This window comes from Oncorhynchus kisutch, linkage group LG19 (genome assembly GCF_002021735.2).
Source record: "Oncorhynchus kisutch isolate 150728-3 linkage group LG19, Okis_V2, whole genome shotgun sequence".
NCBI classification, from domain to species: Eukaryota; Metazoa; Chordata; class Actinopteri; order Salmoniformes; family Salmonidae; genus Oncorhynchus; species Oncorhynchus kisutch.
The window spans coordinates 12,365,881-12,391,675 of NC_034192.2; the positions used below are offsets into that span (position 1 = coordinate 12,365,881).

At 39.3% G+C, this 25,795-nt stretch overlaps 2 protein-coding genes across 7 annotated transcripts; both read left to right on the top strand.

The window, feature by feature from the left end:
• Positions 1-4,043: 4,043 nt before the first annotated feature.
• Positions 4,044-6,702, top strand: LOC116355030 (secretory phospholipase A2 receptor-like). Its single transcript, XM_031798018.1, has 5 exons — positions 4,044-4,109; positions 4,457-4,542; positions 4,680-5,042; positions 5,188-5,514; positions 5,831-6,702. The coding sequence occupies exons 1-5, from the start codon at positions 4,087-4,089 to the stop codon at positions 6,193-6,195; spliced, it is 1,164 nt and encodes a 387-aa protein (XP_031653878.1). The 5' UTR covers positions 4,044-4,086; the 3' UTR covers positions 6,196-6,702.
• Positions 6,703-19,019: 12,317 nt separating this feature from the next.
• LOC109864618 (secretory phospholipase A2 receptor) lies at positions 19,020-25,225 on the top strand. 6 transcript variants are annotated; one of them, XM_031798604.1, is made up of 5 exons: positions 19,020-19,110; positions 19,432-19,844; positions 23,134-23,496; positions 23,660-24,004; positions 24,300-25,225. In XM_031798604.1, exons 2-5 carry the CDS (start codon positions 19,814-19,816, stop codon positions 24,650-24,652), a joined length of 1,092 nt encoding a protein of 363 aa, XP_031654464.1. In that variant the 5' UTR covers positions 19,020-19,110; positions 19,432-19,813; the 3' UTR covers positions 24,653-25,225. The 6 variants fall into 6 exon arrangements, with proteins under 6 accessions (XP_031654464.1, XP_031654465.1, XP_031654466.1 ...); XM_031798605.1 differs by having other exon boundaries at positions 19,032-19,110; positions 19,480-19,844; XM_031798606.1 differs by having other exon boundaries at positions 19,041-19,110; positions 19,517-19,844.
• Positions 25,226-25,795: the final 570 nt, after the last annotated feature.

Sequence of the window (25,795 nt, forward strand, 5' to 3'; positions counted from 1 at the left end):
TACCAACTGTCACATTCACACGGTGATGGAATGGATAAGAAGCTAAAGAAAATATGATGAGTCAATTCTAAACTCTATTTCAAGTGTGTTGACGACATAATGCCGCTGTCTGTTTACTACATGGTTGTGTCAACTACAACATGGCTCAAGTGTTACAATGTTAATGATGTAAGATTATATGCAACATTAAATGTACAGTGCTCTGCCCACCCATGGGTACGTCCCAAATGGATCCGCATGCCCTATGGGCCCTGGTCATCAGTAGTGCATTATATAGTGGATAGGGTGCCATTTAGTACCCATCCCATTAATCTCTGTCTCTCTCCCTCTCTCTCAAATGTAATAATATGTAACAACACAATAACAATAAATGCCATTTAGTAGACGCTTTTTATCCAAATCCAAATGTGTGCAGACATTTTATATATCCATCTCTTCCTATTTCTCTCTCTCTCTCTTTCTTTCTCTCTAGAGATACTCAGAGAAGCTCGAGGAGGAAGACATTTGGTAAGACATCTTGATCTCCCATTGGAAAACACATACAGCACAGTACACAACCGTATTTAATGTACAGTGCTAGGATAGCTTCACTGTTTAAACAAACACCAAGCCTTAGTAAGATAGAAGGGCATATGCAAAGATGGTGTGTCAGTGTTATCAGTCTACAGCCTTGACTCAGTGTATTCCTATTTGAATATATTCCCTGGTTCTCTTTGCAGCTATTCATGGTTAATCATTTAAATGCCTGGATACAGTAATGTTTGTTTCATTTGAAGACCAATAGCCCTTCATCAACACACAGAGGCTACATCCCAAATGGCACCCTATTCGCCACTACTTTTGTAAAGTAGTGCCCTAAATAAGGACAAGGATGCTATTTGGGATGCACTCAGCATTTCTGTGTCTGGCTACTGCTAGGGCCATGACACAACTGGAAGTCTGGCCTAAAGGCCTCTGCTCCACATCAGGGTTATGTTCAGTTGGCACAAAACAGGAGAAAACGTTTTCAACATGACAGATACTCAAGGCAAGCAGATATTCATTGGGTTGTGAAGTAGTTACTATATATTAAGCTCAACATTATCTTAGTGGGGAATGAATGCACAAATGAAAATGAAAATGAACCCTGACCCCCAATACAACAACTCTATATTATCCTCTGCTGTTTTTTGCACCATGTATCCTCAGCTGTCTCTGAGGACCAAGAGAGTGCCAAACTGTAATACAACATACACGATATACAATATTTACATATCTACAATAAGGCATCTTCATGAATGTGCCGACTTTGGATGAACAAACTCTCCTGGGGGAATAAAGCTCCAAATCAACAATAAAGTGTATCATATGTCGTTGTATGGTGAATCCCTAGGCCTCTGTGTCGAGGCCACTCTGTGTCCACTCTGTTGTAGATAAACAGATGGGATCTCCTGCCCTGTAGCCTGTAACCATGCTAATATACTTTAATTCACCATCATACACACACACACACACACACACACACACACACACACACACACACACACACACACAATGGTAACACAATCACACACACACACGGCTAGTCTTGGCTGGTAGCAACCATGTTTGCCGTCAATGCCCATTGGGCTGTCCATCGCTACAATAACATCATGTGTTCAGTCTCAGAGCAACTGGGGCTATACTAATCCCCTCTAAACACTAGACCTGGGCAGAAAATGTTGTAGTTTATTTGAAAATACCAACTTTTCAAATACTCGAGGTGGTTGAGTATACTGTAGTTTACACATCAAGTCCCATATGTGTGTTGTAATTGTGTGATTATTACAACAGCAAATTCTTAAGTGTTGAAGGTCATGAAGACTCAAAATCATGTTTTTCATGAAATTGGATGATACTTGAAGGAAACCAGATCAAAATATGAAAAATGACTGTTGCTTCTACATGGATAAAGTTGGAACATAAAAGTACTGGTCCCCTCCCCCATGTCAAACCCTTGGACTCATTAATAAGGGGACAAGGTGACATCACCTTCTCTCATGTTAATACACTTGCTGTGTATGTAACAACAATTTTGCTATTGTAATAATCAAAGTTACAACACATGTGTAGTACTTGATGTACAGGATGTCAAGCGTTAATGTATTACGTCTCACTCGTTATGTAAATGTATGTTTTAGTCATTTTGAAGCTGCAAAAGTGGTCTGCTCTAATGTTGTGTTGAGGTGATTCCATGTCCCTCATGTATTTCATACTAGCTATAGGCTATATTAAGATTCATATTGAAGAGCCCTCCAAATCATGTGCTTATGATGATATATTTCAACTATTTCAACTAAATGCTGTAGTTTTGATTCTTCATAAAATATTTGGCAGCCATCAAAAATGTATATATTTTTTGAATAACTTGCTAAATATTATTCGGTTTTCTGGGTCGTATTCCAAAATAATTTCAAATATTATTTGTTTTTCTGAGACATGTATTTGAATATCAAAGAAAATAATTACATTTTAGTTGAACCTCCATATAAACTATATCCAACTACCTTGAGTATTTGAAAAACGTGTATTTTTTTGCCCAGGTCTGAAACACACAGAGAACTGGACTCTGACAAACAATATTCAATTAAGATATTTTCTCTAAGATTATAGTGATTGATGTTAGGCAGAGTACCTAATATTGTATTCCAATATTTCCAATATGACCAAAATAAGTTAAAATGGGACATGATCAGCTGTATGACTGTATGGCTCAAAAGCAAGATTGTACTCAGACAGACCCAGGTCTTCTCAAACACCTATTTTAATCAATTTTGCATATGCAATGTTGTTCAGCAATGTGGTGTCCATTAGGTACCAGGAAAACAAGCTCACATAAATATCCTTTATGGTTATAATTTGAGTGTTTATCTTTTGCAAAGCGTTTTACTCAGTTAATGTTTCTATTGCATCTCTCTCTCTAAATGCTAAATTAGACCCCCAAAAAAGCAAATTGAGCTTTATAGTCTCCTCCGCTGCACAACACACAATCATCAATGTATGAAGTCACTACAGTAACTGAAGGTTATTACTGGAATCTATTTGCATGTGAGGCGGTGTTTCTATGATGGTGAAAACAAACAGTTCATGACCTCTGCATGGTGAAAAGACAACGCTATACTGTGCCAAATACTGCACTATACTAAGCATTTACTGTATACTGTACAAATAATAACAAATAACCACTCTGATAATTGTAATGTTTTTGAGTCCAAATAAATCAACTCTTTGCTCAGTGCAACAAAGTAGGTGCAAAGTTAGGATACCAGAAATGTATACCATAGAAAAAATGGACGTGAAAACTTGTTTTGGAGGTAACTTGTTTGATTGTTTGGCTAACCAGAGAGGACAGAAAGCCGATACAGCCCTGTCACACTGTTGATATCCCTCTCTGGTTGTGTCTCAGTCTCTGTTGTCCAACCCATCTAGAGAGCAGACAGACCCCAGGCCTGACTCACACTACACTATGAGGAAATAAGTCCTCAGGATACCCTGAGACACGTTTCCTCCAACCCAGAGAGAGATTTCCCCTGATATGGATACAAACACAGCTCAATACTTCTCGCCAACACCTACAGAAAAGTTATCTTTCACACCAACATGTCCAGAGTATCAAATATCCTTACAAAGTTCCAGTAATGGGATCATTTTAAATATAAACATCACCCTCACTGTATTAGGTCTATTACTCTTTTAGAGATGAGTTGGGGCGAGGGGTGCTGGTGAAGTGGGGTTCATGTGTTCAAGTCTTAAGAAACATTTGTGAATCTCATTGACAGTACTTTATAAAGGTTATGTGTTGTTTGCGTGCCACCCAGGACATTTTATTGTAGTGTAATAACTTCATTATGTGTTTTATTACACTGTTCGGCCTTGTGTTTTGAATATACACATAGTTAGGCAGAGCATAGCTTAGGATGCACTGTTTCTAAACAGATCACACCTCATCATATTCGATTCATACCAGACCCATTTATTCTCTACAAAAGCTACAGCAGGTAAGACAGACTTTTGATATATTTCAATGTTTATCAATTTTACCATGTTATTTGTGTAGTAACTAATCACATGCATTTGAATATGAAGTTACAGTAAGCTAAGGACCACTTTTAATGTGGATTCATATTTAACATTACATTTTTTTTTAACTGCCTTCTTGTTGAAACTAATAAGGAAAATATTGTAATAATTATATACATTAAATGTTAGTCTATTGATCTCTAAATGTGCATATTCAATTAATTAAAGTTTGTTTTATCAGAAAATAATATCAGATGTTGTTTACAGCACTGACTTTTTTTTAATGATCAATCATGCAGCTCAGCTCTTGTAATGATGCAGGGGCTGTAGTACTAGTACCTGATTCAATTAAAAAACTCAAAGCCAAAGTGTGATAACCGTCAAATCCTAAATATGACACCTCTTTCTTCTCACGCAGGACACCATCCCATCACCTCTCCTCTGTCACTCCTGACCCTGCTGTCCCCATGGAGATGACCTCTCTCCTATTCCTACTCTGTGCAGGTATAGAATTCACTTGACCTAACCACAAAACAGTATGCTGTACGCACAATACGACAAACCACACCAACTTCTCCTCTTTCATTTGTTTTCTGTATGCATGTTTACATTTCACATAATTAAATAGTCTCTGTCCTCAGGTGTCTGCTGCACAGCCGCACTCAGCCGCCTCAATCAGTTCCATCTCATTGAAAGGAGATTAAAATGGACAGATGCACAGGACATCTGCCAGAAGAACTATACCGACCTTGTCACTTTGTACAATCGGGAGGAATCTGAGCAGCTGAAACAGTTAATGGCATCTCAAAGCAGCTGTACAGCCTGGATAGGTCTCCATCGCACAGAGCACAGTCTGAAGTGGTCCAATGGAGACACTGTTAATGACACTGCATGGTCACCACTTCCAAGCCCGTGCACAGAGCCAACGTGTGCAGCCATACTCAAAGATAATACAACATGGAAGAATTGTACAGAGCAGAAATACTTCATGTGTTACAGAGAAGGTAAAACATTCAATGCCACAAAAAACACGCTCCTCAATAACATTCAGGTCATGTTATTATAATTCTTCAACAATATTTAGATGTCATTATTTTATATCAAACTAAGTTGAGTAGAGTAAAATGTTAGTTCATTCTGTGTGCGCAGGGTCTGGTGATTCCTTCCTGATTGAACAGAACATGACCTGGTATGAGGCTCATAGTTACTGCAGGGAGAACTACACTGACCTGGTCAGCATCAGGAACGAGGGACGGAAGGAGGAAGTGAAGAACAAAGGAATGAACAGCACCATTCCTTACTGGATCGGCCTGCTGTATGATGACTGGGAGTGGTCTGATGGAGGGAGATCTGCCTACAGACACGGGATTACCTATTGTGATGGAGAAGGGATTATGGCTGTTCTTTACCAGCTTGGAAATACTATAAGACAAGCGCCAAAAGACAATGATGAAGACTATACACTCTGCTCTGAAGGTAAGTTGTCAAAGAGGAACATAGTCAAACTGCTTCTTATTTGTATGAAAGGTTGTTACTCTATATTGATAGTAGCCTGGTCAAGGGGACTGAACGCTGCACTCCCTTTCTATTCCCTTCACTTGTCAAGTCAAACACAATGCAGGGCTATCATGATATCATGCTGGTTCCACCGGGCTATAATGATATATAACTATTACTGAAATTATTATGTGCCTGCTTATCTTGCCCCTAATATCTGAGAGTTAAAATGGGTGCCAAAACAAGCTAATATGAAAAAGTTAAATATCTTGAATACCACATGTGTGTCTTTCAGAATCAGTTCGCATCCACAATATCAGTAAAGGAATGTCTTGGGAACAGGCTCTGGACTACTGCAAGAAGAACTTCCATGGACTGCTGCGTATTGAGACAGAAGAAGACCTGGAAGCAATCAAGCAGAAGTTTAATGGGACTGATTTTACTGGTCCTGTGTGGGTGGGTCTGAGACAGAGCCGTCTCTTTGGGTTCTGGGTCTGGACCAATGGGCTGCCAGTGGGGTGGAGTAACTGGGAGGGAGACAGACAGCCTGAACAGCCTCTGTCCAACCATTGTGGTGCCATGGCAATGGAGGAGGGATACAAGTGGAGTGATCAGGATTGTCTGTCCAATCGTTTTTTTATTTGTGAAGAAGAGTTGTAATACATTTCCAACTTGTTAATTTAATTGTCTTTACCATTTCTCACATTTTGATTGCTGATTGAAATCTTGACAAAGATTTGTTTTATGTTTAAGCTTTCAGCATGCAATGCAATGTACAATAAACATTGTCATTGACATAACATGTTATCAAAAATCATTGAGTAAAATTCTGTGATATTTCAGATATTTTAAAAATGTAAATTAAAAAAATATAGATCATTATGTCATGTTATTAAAATATTTTATTCACTTGTCATAATGCGTTTGACATTAAGCAAACTTGTTTATCCTAGATTTACCCATGTCATCATTATTGTAACTATGGGTTACTGTAATTAATACTCTAGACAGTCTAAACACAATTTTATTTAATTATTAGTATCATGCATGTTAACGATGACTAAGCAAATAAAAATGAAAGTAAAGTCATATATTTTACATAATGGACATTGTAAACATACTCTCTTCTCCCAATTTATGTTCTGACTTTACAAAAATAAACAAAACATAATAGTTTTTTTGTCTTCTTTTAAACACACAAACACAGATGTTGCAACAAGATGTCAGTATGAGTAACTACCGGACATAACAGGGATGAGTGGATGCCACCATCTTGTCTAATTCAAGTTCTCTCTCACTGATTGAGACAGGTGGGTGTCCATCCCGAAGTGTCCCATGTCAGGATGACAGACACCTGCCTCGATCAATGAGAGAAGACTTGAAATACAGTAGACATAGAAGGCAGCGTAACATTGTTGGATTACTTCATGGAGCAAAAAAAAATACATTTATTTTAATAAAATAAATTCAAACAGACCTCCTACAAGTGGACGCAGACATTTGATGAGACTGCAGAATCAAATAACCTTCCAAACAGGGATCAACAGGCCCTTAGTAGGAAAGGGCATTTATACTGAATAAGGAATATGGAACAATTTCAAAGATTTTACTGAGTTACAGTTCATATAAGGAAATCAGTTAATTTAAATAAATTCATTTGGCCCTAATCTATGGATTTCACATGACTGGGCAGGGGCACAGCCGTAGCCCTCCACTTGGCAGCCAGGCCAACCCACAAAGGAGCCAGACCCAGCCAATCAGAATGAATATTTTATTACAGACAGAAATACTCCTCAGCCCCCACCCTAAGACACAGGTGAAGGTGGTGAAGAAGCTGCATGGAGGGGCTGGCGTAGCTACACAAGGTCTGCGCTTGTGAGGCTGGTTGGACGTGCTGCCAAATTCTCTAAAATGACATTGGAAGCAGCAATTTCTCTATGGTAGAGAAATTAATATGCAAATCTCTGGCAACAACTCTGGTTAACATTCCTGTAGTCAGGATGCCAATTGCATGCTCCCTCAAAACTGGAGACATCAGTGGTTTTATGTTGTCTGACAAAACTGCACAATTTAAAGTGACCTTTTATTGTCCCCAGCAAAAGGTGCATTCGTCTAATGATCATTCTGTTAATCAGCTTCTTGATATGCCACACCTGTCAGGTTGATGGATTATCGTGGCAAAGGAGGGGGATGTAAATACCTTTGAGCAGAACATTTGAGATAAATACGATTTCTGGGTGTCTGGAAAATTTCTGATATTTTTTTATTTCAGCTCATTGGACCAACACTTTACGTTTATATTTTTGCTTAATGTAGATTGTGCATGTTAGCATTAACTTATACCAGTAAGACTCTCAATAGACACATCACAACATCAGTAGCTCAAAATATTTTCTGGTACCAATCTCGGACCCCATACACACTCAGTTTGTGCAACTGATTTACAAGACAATTGACACGACAGATAGTTTGTCTGCACAAAAATGATTACGTAAACATCTCGCGGTTCCTCGGTGATCGTTGTGGAAGTATTTTTGTGGAGACAAACTATGTTGTGTCACAAACATGTCTGTTGCAACTTGTATCACAAGTGATTTCTCAATTCTGTTGTACATCATTTGTACAACCTGAGTGTGTACGTGGCGTAACTCTACTTTGGTGGCTAAGAATGCATTTTATAAACTTCCAGCTTTGGGCTGGATGTGTCTATGTGTAGTTTCATACATGCGTATTTGAGCAGAATTATTTTCAATTTGCCACGAAATCTCTAGTTTGAAACACTTTTGGCTCATGAGTGCCAATTTCAGAACTACTGGCTAAAAATTATACAAAAGTCTCCAGAGCATCTCTTTAAGTCGCTTGGATAAAAGCCTCTGCCAAATTACTAACATGTCAAATGTATCTTCTAGGCAGAAGTGGAATGTTCTGTGAAATTAGCTGCGTGCCTTTAAATGAATTTAAAGCATTGATTAAGGATACTCTTAAGGGGAATGTGTTCGTTTCTGGTTGAGTGCTTGTTGTTGTAATATATTTGCCTGTGTTGGAGTACTAGCATGTTTTTGTTGTGTTTAGTTTTTTAACAATGTGAATGGGGCACACTTATAAAAGAGAACCTGTTCTCAATGTGTTTTACACTGAATAAATAAAGGTAAAATTAAAATACATTTGAGAGGTGAGGTGAAGTGTAGAAAATTAAGGAAATCTATAGTTAATGGTCCTGTTAAGCCACTGTAAAGTAAGCATGATATATATATGCATTATCAACACAGTATGTTGATATGTAGCAGAACAAGTTTTAGAATAATATTTCAACTACAGTATATACACATTAGACCCCTTCAGACTGGAGGATCAGATCCCAGAACAGATCCAGTCATTCTCTACACAGCCCATGGCATGTAAAATAGATGTTGTACCAATTAATCTGAGAACCTGATAACACTGGACCAGTTTGTGAGGTTATTAAAGGCATGTAACCAGAACACAAAAGCTATGATATCATGTTTATGATGATAAAGTGAATGAATTGCATTGAGTTTGAATTTTGGAATTGGAACTTTCAAAATGTAGTGTTGATTTTGATTTCTGAAATAATAACAGTCAATGTGTTGGATGTAAACTCCTACATCTCACACCTCCATCCTCATTCAGGAAATCATCCAATCACCTCTCCTCCCCTCCATCTCTCCTGACCCTGCTCTCACCATGGTGATGCCCCTTCTCTTACTCCTACTCTGTACCTGTTAGGACTCAAACATCTGTATTTAACCACAACATACAGTAACCGTATGAACAACATATCAAACCATAAAATAAACTTATCATGCTTCCTTTGTTGGTCATATGCATACTTAACGTTTGTGTGATAAAATACATTCTATGGTGTCTCAGGTGTCTGCTGCAGAGACACTCAGCCGCCTCAGACAGTTACAACTAATGTAAGGGTCAATCACCTAGACAGAAGCTGGGGACTACTGCCAAGAGCACTATATTGGTATTGTCACTTAACAATCAGGAGGAAGCTGAGCAGCAATGGACAAATAAACTAAAAAGCTGATTAGAAGTGTCAATGTTATCGAAGCTAACTTTAACTTAAAAAGAGAATCCCTACTTGATATACAAACTAGATCAATGTGAGAAAATCTGGTGCTTCCCAGAATTAAAGGGGATTAAGGTGAAGATCTAGAGAGTATGGTGAAAGATTATGGTTTAAGTGCTGCAGGTCCCGGGGGGATACCGTTGACCAAATTAAATGTGTACATTGTGGGATCTCACAAAAGCATGTGATCAAACAAAGCTTCTGACATCATTGATGACATAGACACTTGAGGAGCTCATACGCTTGTGTAAGTCTCACAAAAGCTACAAAAGTGTCCGTGCTAAACTTGAGTATGTGATGACAATACAACACGAACCAGAACTAAATTTACTCTCAAGGGTGGCCTAAGATCTAATTGAAAGCCAAGCCCCCACTAAGCAACACCTCCAGTATTCTGATCTGACCCGGTGGGTCATAGCTCAATAACCCAGCATTAATACCCCAACAACCCAACTAGAGACCCAACTAGCAGGGTCAAAATAACCCAATGTGTGTTCTATCCAATATTCACCCTAATTGCGTTGTTTTAAACCTGGCAGTTCTTATAGTCTGGTATGAGGCTCAGAGTTACTGCAGAGAGGAGTAGACTGACCTGGTCAGCATCAGGAACGATGGACAGAAGGAGGTGGTGAAGAAGAGAGGGATGACAACCTCCACTCCTTTCTGGATCCGCTTGCTGTATGATGGATGGAGATATGCCTATAGAAACTGGTTACTGAAACCAAGTGATGACAAACCCTGTGTAAAATGAATTACTGATAGCTATTGAGAGTGCAAACCAAGGAGATTCATTCTGCTATGAGGGTGAGTGAAAGTCCAAATAGAAAAGTCCAACCATGAGTAGGATACAGTCATAATAAGTGTAAAATTGCTATACAAAGCTTTTTAATGATTTCAACCAATATTTCAACACAGTTCGGTAAAGACAGAGAGATTAAGATGGTTCATATCCTTGACATGTATCAGTGCAAGGGTTATAAAACTGTTAAGATATTTAAAAAAAGAACCCTTTATTTTTCTCTTATGAATTGAACTCCTTCAGACTACTTTGAGGAGGTCCAAGTTTGTGGAGCAGAAGCTGAGGGCAGCTTGTCTCCCTGGTCCCGCGTGGCTGGGTCTGAGACGGAGATGTCGATTTGGATTCTGGGTCTGGACCGATGTACAGACACTGGGATGGAGATGATCAGGACTGTCTTTCCAGGTGTTATTTTATCTGTGAGGAGTGATACATTTCCCCCCTTTTCATTCCCTTCTGTCAATCACTACCATTCTACACATTTTGGTCAACATGTTGTATTTAGGCAATTGCTGATGGTGAAAAATATCGGCAATGTTTTTTCGAATTTTTCCAGCTTGTTTTTTTTTTACCTCAGTAGGATACATGATGTCCATTGTTTCTCTTTACTCCATTTCTGTTCTTACATCACATAAATAAACAAAACAGTCTTCTTTTCAAGATACACAAACACCGTAATAATGGCAACATGGCGTCTGTACGAGTAACTCCAGGAGATTACTGGAAACCAAATTATCTTCATATTCTCAGATATCAATGATTTCAGGTATCACGAGATTTTCCCCTGACATGGCAGCAAAACACAACATCAATCACAATACCTAAAGAAAAGTTACATTAACATAAGTGCAGTGCCTTCAGAAAGTATTTATACCCCTTGACTTAATCTACATTTTGTTGTGTTACAGCCTGAATTCAAAATGGATTCAATTGTTTCTTCTCTCACCCATCTACACACAATACCCCATAATGACAAATTGAAAATATGTTTTTGCAAATATATTGAAAATGAAACACAGAAATAGGTTTTCACACCCCTGAGTCAATACATTTTTGAATACCCTTTGGCAGCGGTTACAGCTGTGAGACTTTCTGGGTATGTCTGACAGCTTTGCACACCTGGATTGGACAATATTTGCACATGATTTATTTTTGAATTCTTAAAGGCTAGGGGGCAGTATTCGGAAGTTCGGATGACTGACGTGCCCAAAGAAAACTGCCTGTTAATCAGGCCCAGAAGCTAGGATATACAAATAATTGGTAGCATTGGATAGAACACATTCTGAAGTTTCATAAAACTGTTAAAATAATGTCTGTCAGTATAACAGAACTTATATGGCAGGTGAAAACCAGAGTATAATCCATCCTGAATAGTTTTTTTAGGTCACCACCCATTGAAATGCTTGTCTATGGGATATTCAAAGGAAATCCTCCCAGATTGCAGTTCATATGGCTTCCACTAGATGTCAACAGTCTTTAGAAAGGGTTTCAGAATTGTTTTTTGAAAAATGAGTTTGTTATTGTAGTTTTTCAATGTGGCTTTCATTTTGGACTGTAGTCTTGTGGCGCTTGGATGAGGGCGCGCACTTCGTTATTTATCCCCGGTATTGAACATACTACATTCCATGTTAAATTGTATCATTTATTTACATATTAGGGTACCAGAGGATTGAATAGAAATGTTGTTTGACTTGTTTGGACGAAGTTTATTGGTAACTTTTGGGATTCCTTTGTACGCATGTTGAATGAGTGGAACGGGTGGATTACTGAATCAAACGCGCCAACTAAACTGCCTTTTGGGGGATATAAAGAAGGACTTTATTGAACAAAATGACAATCGCCATAAAGCCTTTTTGAAAACTGACAACGCGGTTGGATTAAAGCTATGTCAAGTTGGTTGTTGATCATTACTAGACAACCATTTTCAAGTCTTGTAACTTGACCACTCAGGAACATTCAATGTTGTCTTGGTAAGCAACTTCATTTGGACTTGTGTTTTAGGTTATTGTCCTGCTGAAAGGTGAATTTGTCTCCCAGTGTCTGTTCGAAAGCAAACTGAACCAGGTTTTCCTCTAGGATTTTGCCTGTGCTTAGCTCTTTTTATCCTAAAACACTCCCTGGTCCTTGCCGATGATGAGCATATCCATAACATGATACACTCACCAACATGCTTGATGATGTGTTGTGTTGGATTTTCTCCAAACATAATGCTGTGTATTCCGGACACAAAGTTAATTTATTTGCCATATTTTAAGCAGTTTTACTTTAGTGCCTTATTGCAAACAGGATGCATGTTCTGGAATATTTGTAGTCTTTACAGGCTTCCTTCTTTTCACTCTATTATGTAGGTTAGTATTGTGGAGTAACTACAATGTTGTTGATCCATCCTCAGTTTTCTTCTATCACAGCCATTCATTAAACTCTGGAACTGTTTAAAGTCCCCATTGGCCTCAAGGTGAAATCCCTGAGAGGTTCCCTTCCTCTCCGGCAACTGAGTTAGAAAGGACGGCTGTATCTTTGCAGTGACTGGGTGTATTGATACACCATTCAAAGTGTAATTAATAACTTCACCATGCTCTTTGCAAGGCATTGATTAACCTCCATGGTCTTTGTGGCAGAATCTGTGTTTTAAATTCACTGCTTGATTGAGGGACCTTGCAGATAATTGAATGTGTTGGGTACAGAGTTGGGGTAGGCATATAAAAATCATGTTAGAGACTATGATTGCACACAGAGTGTCAATGCAAATGATTGTGACTTGTTAAGTTAATGTTTACTCCTGAACATACATAGGCTTGCATTAACAAAGGGCTTGAATACTTATTGACTCAAGACATTTCAGCTTTTCATTTGTAATTAATTTGTAAAAATATAATTCCACTTTGACATTATGGGTTATTATGTGTAAGCGAGTGAAACAAAATCTCAATGTAATGCATTTAAAATGTTGTCTGTAATACAAGAAAATCAGGAAAAAGTCAGTGTGTGAATACCTTCTGAAGGCACTGTATGTCCATAATATAAAATGGCCTTCTAATGTGTGATCAGCAGAAATGGCATAAGATTGTGTATGTTAGCATTAGCTTCCCAGGAACACATTTGTAAAACATCTAAGATGGTGCCTCGCTTTGAGTCTTTAGGAAACTATGCAGTATTTTGTTTTTTAATGTATTATTTCTTACATTGTTAGCCCAGAAAATCTTAAGTGTTATTACATTCAGCCGGGAATAACTATTTGATATAAGAGCGACGTCAACTTACCGACATTACGACCAGGAATACGACTTTCCCGAAGCGGATCCTTTGTTCGGACCACCACCCAACACAGTGGATCTAATTCCAGAAGCTGACCCAAAACAACGTCGATGGCAGAAGAGGCAGACAGAGTGGCCTCCTGGTCAGATTCCGTAGGCATACACACCACCCACCGCTTCCGAGTATACTACTCGCCAATGTCCAGTCTCTTGACAACAAAGCTGCCCGCTTTCAATGAGCGGGAGAAAGAATCTGGATGCTTAAAAGAAATCCCTCTATGCTCTCAGATGAACCATCAAACAAGAAAAGCGTCAATACAGGATTAAATTGAATCCTACTACACCGGCTCTGATGCTAGTCGGATGTGGAAGGGCTTGAAAACTATTATGGATTACAAAGGGAAACCCAGATGTGAGCTGCCCAGTGATGTGAGCCTCCCGTGAGCTAAATGCTTTACATGCTCACTTCGAGGCAAGCAACACTGAAGCATGCACGAGAGCACCAGATACTCTGGATGACTGTGTGATAACGCACTCGGTAGCCGATGTGAACAAAACCTTTCAACAGGTCAACATTCACAAAGCCGCTGGGCCAGACGGATTACCAGGACTTGTACCTAAAGCGTGCGGGACCAACTGGCAAGTGTCTTCACTAATATTTTCAACCTCTCCCTGACAGAGCCTGTAATACCTACATGTTTCAAGCAGACCACCATAGTCCCTGTGCCCAAGGAAGCGAAGGTAACCTGCCTAAATGATATCCACCCCGTGGCACTCATGTCAGTAGCCCTGAAGAGCTTTGAAAGGATGGTCATGGCTCACATCAACAGCATCCTCCCGAACACCCTCGACCCACTCCAATTCGCTTACCGTCACAACAGGTACACAGACGATGAAATCGCCATCACACTCCACACCGCCCTATCCCCATCTGGGCAAGAGGAATATCTATATAAGAATGCTGTTCATTGACCAAAGCTCAGCATTCAACAACATAGTACCTGCGAAGCTCATCGTTAAGCTGGAGACCCTGGGTCTCAACCCCGCCCTGTGCAATTGGGCCCTAGACTTTCTGACAGGCCGCCCCCAGGTGGTGAAGGTAGGAAACAACATCTCCACTTCGCCGACCCTCAACACTGGGGACCCACAAGAGCGCGTGCTCAGCCCCCTCCTGTAATCCCTGTTCACCCATTACTGCGTGGTCCATGCACGCCTCTAACTCAATCATCAAGTTTGCAGACAACACAACAGTACAGTAGTGGGCTTGATTACCAACAACGATGAGACAGCCTACAGGGAAGAAGTGAGGGCACTCAGAGTGTGGTGTCAGGAAGACAACCTCACACTCAACGTCAACAAAACAAAGGAGATGATTGTGGACTTCAGGAAACAACAGAGGGAGCACTCCCCTATCCACATCAAAGGGACAGTAGTGGTGAAGGTTGAAAGTTTTAAGTTCCTCTGCGTACACATCACAGACAAAATGAAATGGTCCACCCACACAGACAGTGTGGTGAAGAAGACGCAACAGCACTTCTTCAACCTCAGGAGGCTGAAGAAATTTTGGTTTGTCAACTAAAACCCTGACGTACTTTTAGAGATGCACAATTGAAAGTATCCTGTCTGGTTGCCGCACCGCCTGGTACTGTCACGATTGTCTGTAGAATAAATGGACCAAGACGCAGCGTGCGTAGAGTTCCACATGTTTAATAAATGAAACGCACTAAAACAATACAGAACAACTGAACCGTGACGTCAATGAAGTGTTCACAGGCACTACACAAAAACAAGATCCCACAAAAACCAAGTGGGAAAAGGCTGCCTAAATATGATCCCCAATCAGAGACAACGAAAGACAGCTGCCTCTGATTGGGAACAATACCAGGCCAACATAGAAATGAAAAAACTAGACTTCCCACCCTAGTCACACCCTGACCTAACCAAAATAGAGAATAAAAAGGATCTCTAAGGTCAGGGCATGACAGGTACAGCAACTGCACCTCCCTCAACTGCTATGCTCTCCAGAGGGTGGTGCGGTCTGCACAACGCATCACTGGGGGCAAAATAGCTGCCCTCCAGGACACATACAGCAACCAATGTCACAGGAAGGCCCAAAGTTCACCAAGGACAACAACCACCCGAGACACTGCTTGTTCACCCCGCTACCATCCAGAAGACAAGGTCAATACAGGTGCATCAAAGCTGGGACCGAGAGACTGAAAATTAGCTTCTATCTCAAGGCCATCAGACTGCTAAACCACAATCATCAACTCAGAGAGGCTGCTGCCTACGTCGAGACTCATGTCACTGGTCACTTTAAACAATGCCACTTTAACAATGTTAACATATCTTGCATTACTCATCTCATATCTATATACTATACCTTAAACCATCCATCACACCATGCCTATGCCGCTCGGCCATCGATAATCCATATATTTATATGTACTTATTCTTATTCCATCCCTTTAGGAATGTGTGTATTAGGTAGTTGTTGGGGAATTGTTAGATGACTTGTTAGATATTACTGCACTGTCGGAACTAGAAGCAAAAGCATTTAGCTAAACTCACATTAACATCTGCTAACCATGTGTATGTGACCAATATAATTTTATTTTGATTTGAAAATGAATCCACACCACAATATATTCAATATACAGTTGAAGTCGGAAGTTTACATACACATAGGTTGGAATCATTAAAACTCGTTTTTCAACCACTCCACACATTTCTTGTTAACAAACTATAGTTTTGGCAAGTCGGTTAGGACATCTACTTTGTGCATGACAGTAGTTTTTCCAACAATTGTTTACAGACAGATTATTTCACTAATAACTCACTGTATCACAATTACATAGAATAAGTTGACTGTGCCTTTAAACAGCTTGGAAAACTCCCAAAAATTATGTCATGGCTTTAGAATTGGAGGTGTACCTGTGGATGTATTTCAAGGCCTACCTTCAAACTCAGTGCCTCTTTGCTTGACATCATGGGAAAATCAAAAGAAATCAGCCTTCCACAAGTCTGGTGCATCCTTGGGAGCAATTTCAAAACGCCTGAAAGGACCACGTTCATCTCCACAAACATTAGTACACAAGTATAAACACCATGGGACCACGCAGCCGTCATACCGCTCAGGAAGGAGACACATTCTGTCTCCTAGAGATGAATGTACTTTGTGTGAAAAGTGCAAATAAATCCCAGAACAACAGCAAAGGACCTTGTGAAGATGCTGGAGGAAACAGGTACTAAAGTATCTATATCCACAGTAACACAAGTCCTATATCAACATAACCTGAAAGGCTGCTCAGCAAGGAAGAAGCCACCACTCCAAAACTGCCATAAAAAAGCCAGACTACGGTTTGCAACTACACATGGGGAGAAAGATTAAACTTTTTGGAGAAATGTCCTCTGGTCTGATGAAACAAAAATAGAACTGTTTGGCCATAATGATCATCATTATGTTTGGAGGAAAAAGAGGGAGGCTTGCAAGCTGAAGAACACCATCCCAACCGTGAAGCATGGGGGTGGTAGCTTCATGTTGTAGGGGTGCTTTGCTGCAGGAGGGACTGGTGCACTTCACAAAATAGATGGCATCGTGAGGTAGGAACATTTGTTGGATATATTGAAACAACATCTCAAGACATCAGTCAGGAAGTTAAAGCTTGGTAACAAATGGGTCTTCCAAATGGACAATGACCCCAAGCATACTTCCAAAGCTGTGGCAAAATGGCTTAAGGACAACAAAGTCAAGGTATTGGAGTGGCCATCACAAAGCCCTTACATCAATCATATAGAACATTTGTGGGCAGAACTGAAAAAGTGTGTGTGAGCAAGGAGGCCTACAAACCTGACTCAGTTACACCAGCTCTGTCAGGAAGAATGGGCCAAAATCCACCCAACTTATTGTGGGAAGCTTGTGGAAGGCTACCCAAAATGTTTGACCCAAGTTAAACAATTTAAAGGCAATGCTACCAAATACTTATTGAGTGTATGTAAACTAACTGGGATTGTGATGAAAGAAATAGAAACTGAAATAAATCATTCTCTCTACTATTATTCTGACATTTCACATTCTTAAAATAAAGTGGTGATCCTAACTGACCTAAGACAGGGATTTTTTTAATAGGATTAAATGTCAGGAATTGTGAAAAACTGAATTTTAAAGTATTTGTCTAAGGTGTATGTAAACTTCCGACTTCAAATGTACTTAGTTTGTAGATAGTTTGTTCAAAATAGTTTTTGGTACCCATCTCTGACCCCATACACACTCAGTTTGTACAACGGATGTACAAGACATTTGCCAAAACTGTTTTGATCCAACAGATTGTCTGCACAAAACAATGTACACAACAGTCGCATAGACATCGCACTATAATTCTGTAAACATTCTGTCAAATGTGTTGTACATCCGTTGTAAGTGTGTATGAGGCCAAACTCATTTTCTATATTACAGATATAGGATCTTAATTTGACCCAACCTGTTGTAGGAGAACTTGTCACGCCTTGGTCTTAGTATTTTGTGTTTTCTTTAATTATTTGGTCAGGCCAGGGTGTGACATGGGTTATTGTGGTGTGTTTTTGTTTTAGGGGTTTTGTGGGGTGTCTACGTAGTCTATGGCTGCCTGAGGCAGTTCTCAATCAGAGTCAGGTGATTATCATTGTCTCTGATTGGGAACCATATTTAGGCAGCCATATTCTGTGAGTGTTTTCGTGGGTGATTGTTCCTGTCTTTGTGTTTGCACCAGATAGGGCTGTTTCGGTTTTCTCATTACGTTTATTGTTTTTGTAAGTTCGTGTTTCTTTATTATTTAATAAACATGGATTGCAATAGTCACGCTGCATTTTGGTCCGATCCTTGCTACACCTCCTCGTCCGAGGAGGAGATAGAAGAAAGCCGTTACAGAACTTCCCTTCAATGCAGGAAAGGTTCAACGTTATGTGTATTTGAGGTTTAAAAAGGCTTCTGAAGTTTGTAATATCCACTTTAAAATTTCAAATTGAATTTTCCCTTACAAATATATCAACCCCTACAAAAATGTTCATTCATTCACGTAATAATTCACATTTCCTGTTGCAGCAGGATTATTTTAAACTGACTCATCCTACATCTGTAGATACACTACTGACGTTCTGTCTCATTGAGAGGTGGGGGTGGGGGGGGGATTAAGGAAATAGGCTGTGTGCCATCTGTGGTTACCAACTGTTTTGCCTTCCATGGTCCTAATGTTTTGCCCATGTAAAGCATGTCATCATTATCTCCAGGATTTGTATTTTTAATATGTTTATAGGTAGGCAAAACAAGAATACTATTTCAACTGTATAAATACCTGAGTTTCCACTAGACTCCTTCATTCTACACAGGATAGAGACCATCATACTTTACACTGCCAAGACCGTATCATTCTCTACACAGACCACAGCAGGTGAGACATAACAATTTATCTGAGATAATGATAACACTGTAACAGTTTGTGAGTTTACTAAATGCATGTAACTCAAAAGGACAACACTATGGTCAGTTTTCCAGATACAGCTAGATTTGGAATTTGTTTGACCCATTGTAATCTTGCTATAATATAATTGTTATGTTGATAAAGTGGAGAAGGAATATTTGGGGAATTGGAATTTGGAATTCTCAATGTGTTACAGTGTTCTGATCTTGATTTATTGATTAAAAATACTAATGGTCAACGTGTTCAAACTCATAAACTCGTACATTTTACACATATCCTCATACATGACAGTATCCTATCACTTCACCACTGTCTCTCCTGACCCTGCTGCCACCATAGACATGACTCTTCTCTCCTGACCCTGCTGCCACCATAGACATGACACTTCTCCACTGTCTCTCCTGACCCTGCTGCCACCATAGACATGACACTTCTCTCCTGACCCTGCTGCCACCATAGACATGACACTACTCCACTGTCTCTCCTGACCCTGCTGCCACCATAGACATGACTCTTCTCTCCTGACCCTGCTGCCACCATAGACATGACACTTCTCCACTGTCTCTCCTGACCCTGCTGCCACCATAGACATGACACTTCTCTCCTGACCCTGCTGCCACCATAGACATGACACTTCTCCACTGTCTCTCCTGACCCTGCTGCCACCATAGACATGACACCTCTCCTGCTCCTACTCTCAGCCGGTAAGTATTCAGTCAACCTACTTTACACTGTTACCGAAAAGTCAAATTCATGGTAATATTAGGTATTACAAGAAAGTTTAAAAAACTATGAAATGCTTTTCTGCAGCATACTGTAAATTATGGTGCATTGTGTGAAATTACTGTATTTTGAGTGGTACACTGTTTTCACTGTAACTGACAGGCAGCCTATTAACTGTAAATTACTGTAAAAAAAAGTACAGTATGTTTCTGTAAATTCCAAAGAAACTTTGTTTGAACAGTACATTACTGTAAAGTTTACTGTAAAGTGCAGCCAACCTGCTTGCACCAATCCCTTTTAATTGCAGTCAAATACTGTGACTCTACCATTATTTAGAAACGATTAATCTGACTTTATTATTACGTGAATAAAAGCAACAGGCCCTCTTCAGGATCTAGTCAAGGTAGCGAGCCTTGCATCACCACTCAGTTTGACTATAACTATACAAGACTACAGTATATACAGATAGATCATCTTGGCGACCAATGTTCTAGGACTCATTTATTGTGGCATGTAGATCAGGGATGTCAAGAAAGAACCCAAGCTTATGCTATGTGTATAGTGTAAATAACAACTACCAATAGACCTAATAAATTATGAACGTACAGTCAATCAAATAATTCCTCTGTAAAATGTGAAATGCATTTACTCCATTCAACTAGTCCAATGTATTAGTCACAACAGAATTGACACTCAAACAATTACAGTGTACATGAAATACATGATAAATTACAGAAGACACATTTATTTGACTAACAACTTAATAATACTTAACGTGGTGTTGTGGAAATTCTTACATTAAATTCTTCTTAAGTCAATCTTAAATTAGACATTTGTTTACTTGTCTGCGCGCTGGAGAGGTCCCAACCAACTCTATGCACCATAGTACACATGTCAATCAGGAGCTCTGCCTGAGCAGTCCAAGCAGTTGTCTTATATACAGCTATTCACAAACAAGTTATAACAGCATGATTTAGCATAATTAATTCATCATTACCATTTTGTTTCATTCACGTGACTGATCAATACTGGTTCATAACATGTGGCAGACCAATACCTCTTGAGGCTTCTTCTCTCTAAACTGAGACCTTGAAACTGAGATTTATTTAGTTTGTTCTCAAAACAAGGTCTGGGCGTACTGCTAAATTGTCGTTATTGATAGTGAGGATTTGTTCAGTCAGTCACTTGCATGAACACAGAAATCGGTTTATAGAACAGCACACATATTGAACACAGAAATTAGTTATAAGAAAAGCACAAACATTACAATTCCATTACAGTGCTTACACGTGTCTTCAGTTCAGAATAATCTCTAAGAGAAAAACTGTATATGCCTGATACACATTGGAGCTTGCTAACAATTTACGAGTGTCACATTCTCTCATTTTTCCACTACAGTAGCATTTACATTTTTACAGTATAATACAGGCTGTATACATCTCAGAGGGTGGTGATTAAGGCCCAGTACATCACTAGGGCCAAGCTTCCTGACATCCAGGACCTATTTTTTTTATTTTACAATTATTTAACTAGGCAAGTCAGTTAAGAATAAACTCTTATTTTAAATGACAGCCTAGGAACAGTGGGTTAACTGCCTGTTCAGGGGCAGAACAACAGATTACAATGCTTACACTGTAAGCTTGTCAGCTCGGGGTTTGAACTTGCAACCTCCCGGTTACTAGTCCAACGCTCTAACCACTAGGCTACCCTGCCGCCCCTATATACTAAGCAGTGTCAGATGAAAGCCCAACATTTTTTCAAAGACTCCAGTCACCCAATTCCTAGACTGTTCTTTCTGCTACCGCATGGCAAGCGGTAACGGAGTACCAAGTCTAGGTCCAAAAGGCTCTTTAACAGCTTCTAACCCCAAGCTATACGACTGCTGAACAGTTAATCAAATGGCCACTTGGACTGTTTACATTGACCCCCCCCCCTTTGTTTTTACACTGCTCCTACTCTCTGTTTATATCTATGCATAGTCACTTTACAAATTAACCTTTACCCCCACACATTGACTCAGTACCGGTACCCCCTGTATATAGCCTCGATATTGTTATGTACATTTATTGTGTGGAACATTTCTGGTATTTTTTTATTTCAGCTCATGAAACATGGGACCAACACTTTACATGTTGCGTTTACACTTTTGTAAATACTGAATTTTACTTGCCACCGGGCTGCCTCTAAATTCATGTTAACCACTTTACAGTGTATCTAACACAGGAATGAGCAATTCCTCTTGGGCCTGATTGTCTGCAGGTCTTCTTTTTTGGCTGGTACATTGTTGTAACACTGATTGTTCACAGTGAACATACCTGATTTTTGAGATATAAACCAGATAACGATTTGACAGAAAGAACAAATCTAGTTAACCCCATCAACAACAACATACACTACAGCTACATGTATGACATCACAAACCATGAAACCAACCTTGGTAGCACCGAATGTAATTACATGTGTAAATATACTCTAACAAGTATTGCAGTTAACTGTAACAAGTGATAGTTACTACCATTTACATGTTGTTTTTACAGTGTAAGTGTTGTGATATATAATTACAAAGGTATAACAATGAATGCTTGTTTTCATGCTTGTTACAAATGGGCAGGTTTCCACTAAATTCACAATGGTAGTGTTTTGTATCATCTTTTAAACCATAGTACATGTAATGTTTGCCTAAGCACAATGAAATTACTAGGTGTTACACAGGATTGAGCTAGTTAAAATGAAGTGTTTTTTGAGGGGTAATTGTAATCTGTGTGTACATATATAATACAACCTGACCCTCGTTTTAAAGTTTCTGGAAGTTTCACTTATTTCTGTACCTTATTGTGAAATTACCCAGATGGTACACTTTATTTTGGGGGCAAGTGCTAGCAACAACATGGAGTGGAGATATAGCTTGAGCATAGGATATAATCTCTCAGACACCCAGCTCATCCACGAGGGATCAAAACCTTAGTGTCAGTTGTTACTGTATGCATATGAGAAGAAATGAAACACTAAGTAGGTTCATTTGGTGAAAACCTGCCCATTTGTAACAAGCATGGTAACAACCATTCATTGTTACACCTTTGTAAATACATATCACAATTACTACAAGTTACATGTTATTACACTGTAACTATGAGTTAATACAGTTAACTACAATAGTTGTGAGTGTAATTACACCACAATAAGGACCCCTTAATTAAGTGTTATGAAAACCTAATTTTGTTGTCATGTGCATGCTAACGTTGAACTTAATCAAATTGTTTTTGTCCTCAGGTGTCTGCTGCACAGCCGCACTCAGCCGCCTCAAACAGTTTAATCTCATTGAAAGGAGATTAAATTGGACAGAAGCACAAGACTTCTGCCGGGAGAACTACACTGATCTTGTCACTTTGTACAATCGGGAGGAATCTGAGCAGCTGGTACAGTTAAAGCTATCTAATAGCAGATCTAAAGCCTGGATAGGTCTCCATCGCACAGAGCACAGTCTGAAGTGGTCCAATGGAGACACTGTTAATGACACTGCATGGTCACCACTTCCAAGCCCGTGCACAGAGCCAACGTGTGCAGCCATACTCAAAGATAATACAACATGGAAGAATTGTACAGAGCCGAAATACTTCATGTGTTACAGAGAAGGTAAAACATTCCATATTACAAAACACATCAGATTTCATGTTTCCTTGCACCTCACCAACATCCAATTCAAATGATTATAATTCTTCAACAATATCGAGATATAATTATTTTATATCAAACTAAGTTGAGTAGAGTAAAATGTTAGTCCATTCTGTGTGCGCAGGGTCTGGTGATTCCTTCCTGATTGAACAGAACATGACCTGGTATGAGGCTCAGAGTTACTGCAGAGAGAACTACACTGACCTGATCAGCATCAGGAACGAGGGACAGAAGGAGGAAGTGAAGAACAAAGGGATGTACAGCACCTCTTCTTACTGGATTGGCCTGCTGTATGATGACTGGGAGTGGTCTGATGGAGGGAGATCTGCCTACAGAGACTGGGTCGTACTAGGTCCAACTTTTTACTATCCTCGAGAAGGAGAGAATCACACTGTTCTTTACCAGACTTCAAAAGGTATACTCACAGTGGGAAATGGAGGTTCTGAAGATTGTACACTCTGCTCTGAAGGTAAGTTGTCAAAGAGGAACATAGTCAAACTGCTTCTTATTTGTATGAAAGGTTGTTACTCTATATTGATAGTAGCCTGGTCAAGGGGACTGACTTGTCAAGTCAAACACAATGCAGGGCTATCATGATATCATGCTGGTTCCACCAGGCTATAATGATATATAACTATTACTGAAATTATTATGTGCCTGCTTATCTTGCCTCTAAAATCTGAGAGTTAAAAAACGGTGCTAAATAAAACAAGTTAAAATGAACATGTTAAATATCTGGAATACCACATATCTTTCCGGATCAGTTCTCATCCACAATATTGGAGAAAGAAAGTCTTGGGAACAGGCTCTGGACTACTGCAAGAAGAACTACCATGGACTGCTGCGTATTGAGACCGAAGAAGACCTGGAGGTGATCAAGCAGACGTCTAATGGGACTGATTTTACTGGTCCTGTGTGGGTGGGTCTGAGACAGAGCCGTCTCTTTGGGTTCTGGGTCTGGACCAATGGGCTGCCAGTGGGGTGGAGTAACTGGGAGGGAGACAGACAGCCTGAACAGCCTCTGTCCAACCATTGTGGTGCCATGGCAATGGAGGAGGGATACAAGTGGAGTGATCAGGATTGTCTGTCCAAACTCCACTTTATTTGTGAAGGATAATTTACATACATTTTTCCATTTAATTAACTGTCTTTACCATTCCTCACGTTTTGATTGATATGTGTTTTTTTTAGGTAATTGCTGATTGAAATCACATTTGCAAATCTGTTTTTATGTTTTAACCTTTCAGCATGCAATGCAATGTACAATACACCTTGTCATTGGTTTAACCTATCAAAAATCTTTGCGTAAAATTGTGTGATATTTCAGATATTTAAAACATTTACACAATCAAATGTAGATAATTTTGTCATGTGATTAAAATATTATATTCTCTTGTCTTAACATGTTTGCCATTAAGCAAACTCGTTTATCCTAGGTTTACCCATAGTCATCCCAATTGTAACTTTGGGTTACTGGAATTAATACTCTAGATAGCCTAAATACAATTATATTTAATTAATAGTATCATGCATGTTAACGATGACTAAGGAAATAAAAATGATAGTAAAGTAATATATTGTATATTTTGGATATTGTAGGAATAATGGAAATACTGAGTTTGTTTTTCTATTGTATCTCTTCTCCCAATTTCTGTTCCCAACTTGACAAAAATAAACAAAACATAAAATATTTTTTAGTCTTCTTTTAAACATACATAAACACAGTAGATGTTGCAACAAGATGTCCGTTTGAGTAACTCCAGGACATTACAGAGAAGCGTGTATGTTGCAATCTTGTTTAGTTCAACATTTCTCTCATTGATCGAGAAATGTGGGTGTCCATCCCCAAGTGTCGCATGTCAGGATGACAGACACCTACCTCGATCAATGAGAGAAGACTTGAAATACAGTACACACAGATGGCAGCGTACACATTGTTGGATTACTTCATGGAGCAAAAAATATATATTTATTTTAATAATGGAGCTTTTTCTAACGAATATGGAACAATTTCAAAGATTTTACTGAGTTACAGTTCATATAAGGAAATCAGTCAATTGAAACAAATTAATTTGGCCCTAATCTATGGATTTGACATGACTGGGTAGGGGTGCAGGCATAGGTGGGCCTTGGAGGGCATAGGCCCTACACTTGGCAGCCAGGCCAATCCACTAAGGAGCCAGCCCCAGCTAATCAGAATGAGTTTTTCCCCACAAAAGTGCTTAGTTACAGAAATAAAAACTTCTCAGTACCCACCCTA

What these genes read in the sequence shown, in the direction of transcription:
- LOC116355030 (XM_031798018.1), top strand. Translation starts at nt 4,087, where the DNA reads ATGCATTTGAATATGAAGTTACA. An exon ending in CTTCATGTGTTACAGAGAAG is followed by an intron (nt 5,043 to 5,187) that starts GTAAAACATTCA and finishes CTGTGTGCGCAG; the next exon opens with GGTCTGGTGATTCCTTCCTG. An exon ending in CTATACACTCTGCTCTGAAG is followed by an intron (nt 5,515 to 5,830) that starts GTAAGTTGTCAA and finishes TGTGTCTTTCAG; the next exon opens with AATCAGTTCGCATCCACAAT.
- LOC109864618 (XM_031798604.1), top strand. Translation starts at nt 19,814, where the DNA reads ATGACACCTCTCCTGCTCCTACTCTCAGCCG. An exon ending in CCTGCTCCTACTCTCAGCCG is followed by an intron (nt 19,845 to 23,133) that starts GTAAGTATTCAG and finishes TTTTGTCCTCAG; the next exon opens with GTGTCTGCTGCACAGCCGCA. An exon ending in CTTCATGTGTTACAGAGAAG is followed by an intron (nt 23,497 to 23,659) that starts GTAAAACATTCC and finishes CTGTGTGCGCAG; the next exon opens with GGTCTGGTGATTCCTTCCTG.